This window comes from Oryza sativa, chromosome 6 (genome assembly GCF_034140825.1).
Source record: "Oryza sativa Japonica Group chromosome 6, ASM3414082v1".
Lineage (NCBI taxonomy): Eukaryota > Viridiplantae > Streptophyta > Magnoliopsida > Poales > Poaceae > Oryza > Oryza sativa.
The window spans coordinates 11,422,934-11,429,707 of NC_089040.1; the positions used below are offsets into that span (position 1 = coordinate 11,422,934).

At 39.8% G+C, this 6,774-nt stretch overlaps 1 protein-coding gene across 2 annotated transcripts; it reads right to left on the reverse strand.

Annotated features, from left to right (window-relative positions):
• Positions 1–1,830: 1,830 nt before the first annotated feature.
• Positions 1,831–5,889, reverse strand: LOC4340827 (protein FATTY ACID EXPORT 1, chloroplastic). Of its 2 annotated transcripts, none has more exons than NM_001421557.1 (6): positions 5,534–5,844; positions 3,710–3,908; positions 2,649–2,816; positions 2,386–2,432; positions 2,268–2,308; positions 1,831–2,180 (listed from the first exon to the last, which is right to left on the reverse strand). In NM_001421557.1, exons 1-6 carry the CDS (start codon positions 5,705–5,707, stop codon positions 2,096–2,098), a joined length of 714 nt encoding a protein of 237 aa, NP_001408486.1. In that variant the 5' UTR covers positions 5,708–5,844; the 3' UTR covers positions 1,831–2,095. The 2 variants fall into 2 exon arrangements, with proteins under 2 accessions (NP_001408486.1, XP_015641039.1); XM_015785553.3 differs by having other exon boundaries at positions 1,932–2,180; positions 3,710–3,923; positions 5,534–5,889.
• Positions 5,890–6,774: the final 885 nt, after the last annotated feature.

Genomic DNA, 6,774 nt, shown 5'->3' on the forward strand with positions numbered 1-6,774 from the left:
GAAACGAACGGGTTTGATCTTGGTGGGAGAATGGGCGTGAGGCGAGAGTGGTTGTGGACGCGGTTCACCACGTCGGATGAGAACGCGTGGGTGGGTCGTAGACTAGTAGCTGGTGTTGCCCGTATGCGGGTGGACTTGGTTCATGGAACGGTTGTGGGGTGCGACGATGGCGTGTCGCTGGCCAATGGCTTGTCGCCACGTGGAGATTGACACGTCGACCTGTGCTTTTTTTTCTTTTTGCCCTTGGGAATTAGTTTATAGTGTAGGAATGTTAGGGGTGGTATGTCTATGGACAAATGAACTCCATCAGAAGTTTATAGTGTAGCGTCATTTTACGCCATTTGATCTGCTCAGTTGCTGTAAAAGAGCTGACGTAAAATAAAGATACTTAGAAAAATATATGTTGTAAAATGATGTAAAATGACGCTACACTGCCTAAACTTCTGATCGAATCTAATAGCTGACGTCATTTTACTCATTTTACGACATCATTTTTTAAAAAATAAAGACACTTAGAAAAATATACATTGTAATTTTCAATATTTACACATAATCCTTTAAGCACTATTCGTTTTGGAGGAATTTCAGAAGATTTGGATTCCTAAAGATCGAAGCGTATGAATGTCATTCGATTCCTAGGAATGTAGAGATAGGAAAACTAAAGAATTTTTTTTATTCACACAAACCTTATGAAAAAAAATCATATGTGCATACATTCTTATTCTTTCACTTTTCCTATTCCTATATGTTGAAATTCCTCCAAAACAAATAGACCCTTAGCAAAAATGCAACAGTACAAATCAACACAACAAGGAAAAAAACAAAAGAGATACTACTAGAAACGTATAAATACATCATGAGCAACTTGTGTGTGCCTAGCGCATACAAAGCTTCCCATTTTTTTTTGGCTTATCAGCTCCAGCTAAACTTTATATTTTGAAATTTAATTTAGAGTAGACTTTGAGAGATTTTTTTTATCATAGTTTACTTTTCAGCATTAATTTTACATTATATTGGTTGTTTCATTTATTTTTCTACATCTTATCACTCATGGAGCAAATGATGAGGCTAAACTAAAAAAAACTAACTGAAGTCACTCGAGAAATGTGATGGCAGTTTTCTAACAAAACCGAAAAGAGATTTGGTAGTCAATACTGAAATTTGGCAACTCATTAGATTGCAATATTGTCCACGAGCTATTAGACAACACGTCAAGTGCAAAGATAGTGCAATCAAGCCAAACTCTGAAAAATGGAATAGAAATCTAGGAGTATAATTTCTTATGAGAAACAAAATCAAACAAAAATCAACTGGCGAGGGAACTCGAGTTTTATCTATGCAATAAAATTCATAAAAGTTTAACCCACAACAAAAAAACTAAACGTTTAACATTAGGGCAGCAAAAGGCACACCACACATAATGAGATTGAAGGTTGTCGGAAGCTAGAGTAAATAATCGAGTGGCAACGTCTTATATTCTGGTTGAAAATTCATAACGATCTTGTCGAAATTGAATGGCAACTCAAAAAGGATAGGAAAGAAAAGGTTGGCATCTTTATTTGAAATCAATAGGCAACTCAAGTTGCCAGAGAAAATATTGCAGCAACTCGAGCTTATACAAACGAACACGTCAAAAACTTCAAAGAAAAACCAGGTATCGAAGTCTGGTTGAAATTAAATAGCAACTCGTATAATCGTATTACAAGAATCAAATTGCAGCTTGAATCCCTTGAGGGTTGAGCCACATTTCGGGCTATCATATCAGAGTAGCAAACCTCACCAGAACTTAACACAGAAACTCTGAAAGAAAATACGAGAAAACACACTTTTGGATGGACATAGCTATATATGCCCATGTGGCCAATGGAATTTTGTGGTAAGAATTCAGAGAGAACTTTTGTTTACGTCTGTCCAGGAAAAAATAGTTCATGTTGAGGCAGAAAAAAATTTTCTTAGGTCTTCTCGTTATGTACCCAAATGAGCTAAGGTAGAATACAACTTATTCTTTTCGCTGTTCACCAATGGAAAAGAAAGGGAAAAAAAAGCAAACACATTCCTATATCAGTACAACTATGATAACACGAAAGGACACGACTTATTGAGCAACTGCTGCCTTCTTCTTTGGTGGTGGATTCCCCCCAGCAAGTAGCACATATGAGTAGAAGCAGATCATAGCGGCACTGGTAACACAAGAAATAGTAAGAGGAGGAGCAAAAGGCTGAAATGAACAATTCATTCAGGCAAGAAAAAAGATAAGGGGGGATTACCTGAGTGCAGTGTAAAAAGCCCAGGGAAGCAGTTTCTTTGTCTGACATAACAGGATTGATAAATCAGAAAAAGAGTAAGATTCAGAATTCTTGAGAACAAAGAGGAAGTGTCACTTACTGTGGTGTACGCCTGGAAGTGCTTCCATGCTACCGCAGCAGCAACAGCTGCAAATGATGAGCAGAGCAGGTTATTCACAGTCAGAACTACAATCTTGCTTATAATAGCAATCTGGGTTCAATTTCGAATATTTCTGAACTCGCAATCGAGCATAAACAATGAAGAGATATATCCTATTATACTATCAGATATTCAAGTCACTGCAAAATCATAACTTGATTCATTGAAACCTGAGAAGATGTTAAGTTAGGAAATGGCGATACCTGCTTGTGCCAGTATGAATGGCAAGCTTGACTTGCCACTCCTCCAAACCTTAAGGCTAAGCACACCAAGGGCCAATATTGCAAGGCCAGGTGCAACACCGAAAGTAAGACTTACGGTACTCCTCCAAAACAGAAATCCAACAAGGCCCATGGAAAATAAAATTCCACCTGAATTTGAACAATTAAATGTTAGTAGGACTCATTATTATAAAATAGAAAAAGGTCTCATTAGCCTCCTAGAACACTATGATCAGTCTATTTAACCTCTTGAAGTATGAAACTGAGCATTCCTAGGGTATGAAAACAGGTTTAAATAACCCCCCCCCCCCTATAGTGGTTTTGGAGGTGCTTTCACCATAGTGGTAGCAGACGTGCTAATGATGTAGTCACTCACTTGGGTTGGCTCTGGTTAGCAATGACTAAGGGTGTTGGTGCCAGCCACAGCGAAAGGTAGTAGCTAAGGAATAAGATGGAAGTCCACAATCAGTCGATGACATGTAGGAAATTACCTAAGTCATGGCGAAACCACCTCCAAAACTTCATATTTTAGGGAATATAAATCTGGTTTCATATTTTAGGGGGAAACTTTAGAGGACAGAATGGACTTATTCCTAGAGAATATAGATGCAACAAAAAATAGGATAACAGTATTGGAGCATTTAACCAGCCTCCACAAAAAGATGACACATACAAAGATTCCTCAACTAGATTCCATAGTAGAATGGCAGAGGGCATTATGCCCTTTAGTTAGGATGTGTTTAGTTCATGCTAAAATTGGAAGTTTGGTTGAAATTGGGACGATGTGATGGAAAAGTTGGAAGTTTGTGTGTGTAGGAAAGTTTTGATGTGATGGAAAAGTTGGAAGTTTGAAGAAAAAGTTTGGAACTAAACTCGGCCTTAAAGGATTACTTTAAGATCATGAAATGCAAGAATTTGAGGACATCATAAATAATAACAGAACTGAACCAAGCTATGTTTTTAATAAGAATCAAGTAACAGTCAGAATGTCAGAATTATAAAATCAATACAGAATGTTGCTTTGAAGGAAGTTGAAGTCATACCAAAAGGGATCCCTAGGCAAAAGTCATGTATTATTGCACCCTTGTGTTGAGGAACAGCCTCTTGGTCTATGTCTATTTCTGCATTAGTAGGCGATACAGTGGTTGGCTGTTGATTTTCATCTTCTGTATGCTCCGCGACAGCATTAGGATCAACAGGACTGCTGGTATACTCCGCCTTCATGCACATTGCTATCAATGGCTGCAAGGCCATAAACTAGACATAAGAGGAGGAAAAGTTTTCACAAAGATAAGGAAGAATGTAAAGACTAGTGGGCAAGGTATGCCTAACTTCGTCTCAGAAGGAAGAATAGTAAGTTACTTGAATAGGAGAACTGATATACATTCATCTACAGACATACATAAATTCATGGGATTCAACTAAAGGCCATTTTGTTTTAATAAAATATGGCCTCCAGGGTTCCAAAGATAACAAAAACATGATATTGCAATATCAAACAATTCATAATTATCTCAGCACAAAACTTTGCTGCCAACAAAATGATCTTTGCTTAGACATTGAGTGGTCTGCAGGAACCAAAAAATATAGATCGGAATCCTGCAAGGTGCAGGAATTTAAATATTAGAAGACGATCAGCCTGTCATATAGATACTATCTCGCAGCTTACCTAGGCTTGGTTTGACAAATTGTCTTTTAATGTCAATCATCATAAATGGAATGTTCATTGGTCTATACAATATACGCTCATCTGCCATGTGCTATCGTCCATTGCATACTAATATAATCTTGATGGCCCAGCATGTATGTTCACTTCTCCATATTGAACCCACTTGTTTATGCCAAAAACATGCCAACAGAAGTTACACGACCTGCGGTATCCCATCCAGGGATCTCAACCGCAGCAATACACTTGACTAACACAATTATTATGCTCTTTACATAGATGCTAATGACTGATATCCAACAGATGTGCTACTACAGCATTAATACCACTGCTTTAGAATCTATGTAAATGAGTTCTTGAGAGAGTATGGAAGTGCTATCATGAATGCTTTTGTGAGACCAGGTAGCCATAAATACCTCATAATATCTGTTATATAGCAGTATGTGTTTATAGGATTTATCACAATATTACTCCCAAAAGCATATTACATTTAATTACACAAGGTTTGTACGAAAAGGTTATAGTTCCCGAATCCATTCTTGGAGGGGAGACGTTATTGCAGAGCACAGACTAGCTGGTTAGCACATAATACAGAGGAATCACTGAAATCAACAGGAATTCGCCAGCAGACATGGCAACAATAGGAGTGCTAAAGCACGACGTGATGTTCCATTATGTGGTGCCTGTAACGTTCCCATTCAATTGGCAATGTAAGTAACAAAAAAATGGGGAATTTAGTTATTTCTTTGCTTTCTAAGAAGGTTTTAAGTTAAACATATAGAGAAAATAAAAGAAATATTTGTTACCCGAAACTGATGTAAAAATACATAGGCTAGTGATAGTTGACCTCTAATTTTAATTTCATGTTTCTTTTTAAACAAAAACATTTCTTGTTGATGGAAATGATACGCAGATCTCCTTTGCATTCTTGGTAAAACGGAGTCTCAACGTGTTTGGTTTGTGTATTCCTTTCTTAACACAATGCATTTCTAGTTTCTACCCTGCAGGCCTGCACCATGTCATGAGGTAGTACATTTCTAAGGAATTCAAACGCGGCTAAAATCACTCGATGCGCTGAAAACCTCCAGCGGCGCGGTCTGCCTCCCTTAATTTTGCCAATCCATCACAGCCGCGAAAACACTTAAATTCCAGATCCAGGAGGAGGAGGAGGAGAAAAAGAAGTTACAGAAACCTCTCTCACCTTGGGCAGCACGACGCCAGCGGGAACCCCGCGGAGCGATCCCCGGGCGATCGACGCCGGGACCGTCGACGTAGCGAGCGGCGCGAAGCGGAGGACGCCGCCGGAGGGGGCCGGCCACCTCCTCGCCGCCGCCGCCGAGGGCCCGCGGAGCTGCGCCGCCACCGCCGCCGCCATGTCGATGTTCTCTCGGTTTGGACTTCGGTTCCCGACGCGTGGAAGCCGGAAGGGGAGAGGAGAGGGAGGAGTCGTCGTGCTCGGCGGCTAACTCTCCTTCTGTCTCCTACTCTCCTGCCTCTCTCTCTCTCTCTCTCTCTCTCTCTCTCCTGTCTCGGGGGGTGAAAGTTGAGTTGTTGTTCGTCGTGGTCGGCGGCGACTGCTGGGGTGGGGGGGGGGGGGGGGGGGGGGCGAGCGGCACGTGGGGAAGCGGAAGTGGGTGGACGGCTTGTGGGCCCGAAGGGACGGCGCACTAGCGTGGGTTACGTTACGGGCTGCTTGGCCCGGTGGGAAGGGGGTGGTTGTTTGGTTTGACCATTTTGATTATTATTATAATTGTATTTATTTATATAATAAAAATAAATGAATATGTGAAAAAAAAGATATACTTCTCACGTCAAAACTGTAGAGGGAAAATATTTGGTTGATCATTTAGTATTCCCTCTTTGTTATAAATATTTGACACCTAGAATAAGATTTGGTCAAAATTTTTAGATTCACATCATCAATTTTATTTTATGTTATACTACTAAGTTTATAAAATATGTAAATAAATACTCCATCCTTTTCATACTGTACGGTGACTTGTTTCTAAGTCAAATATTTTTAGTTTGATAAAATTTATAGAAAAATATAGTAAAATTTTCAACACAAATAAAAATGATATTAAAATATATTCAATGTGTCAACGGGGTTACCCATATGCCGAATGAATAGAGTATTGGGGTACGTTGGTACGAGGATCTACACGATACGACATCAGGCAAACAAGAAGACAAGAATTATACTGGTTCTGGCCCCTCGTAAGGTAATAGCCCTAATTCAGCTTATATGAGATTGATATGGAAAAACCACGGATTACAAATAGAGAACCAACAATCTCGAGATTACCGGCGAGACCCTTGTTGAGATGTTTCGACGAGATCTCCTGGTGAGTACACTTCACGTCCTCCAGATTGTAGGCTACAGTGGTGGTGGTGTTGGCCTTATGATTCGATGATCTGGACCCCTCAGGGGGTGTGCCTTTT

Bases quoted from the DNA above. Each gene is read 5' to 3' on its own strand.
- LOC4340827 (XM_015785553.3), bottom strand. From the start codon at position 5,707: ATGGCGGCGGCGGTGGCGGCGCAGCTCCGCGGGCCCTCGGCGGCGGCG. The intron at 2,817-3,709 runs GTATGACTTCAA...GTTCAAATTCAG, and splicing joins TTGCCTAGGGATCCCTTTTG to GTGGAATTTTATTTTCCATG. The intron at 2,309-2,385 runs GTAAGTGACACT...CTGTTATGTCAG, and splicing joins ACTTCCAGGCGTACACCACA to ACAAAGAAACTGCTTCCCTG.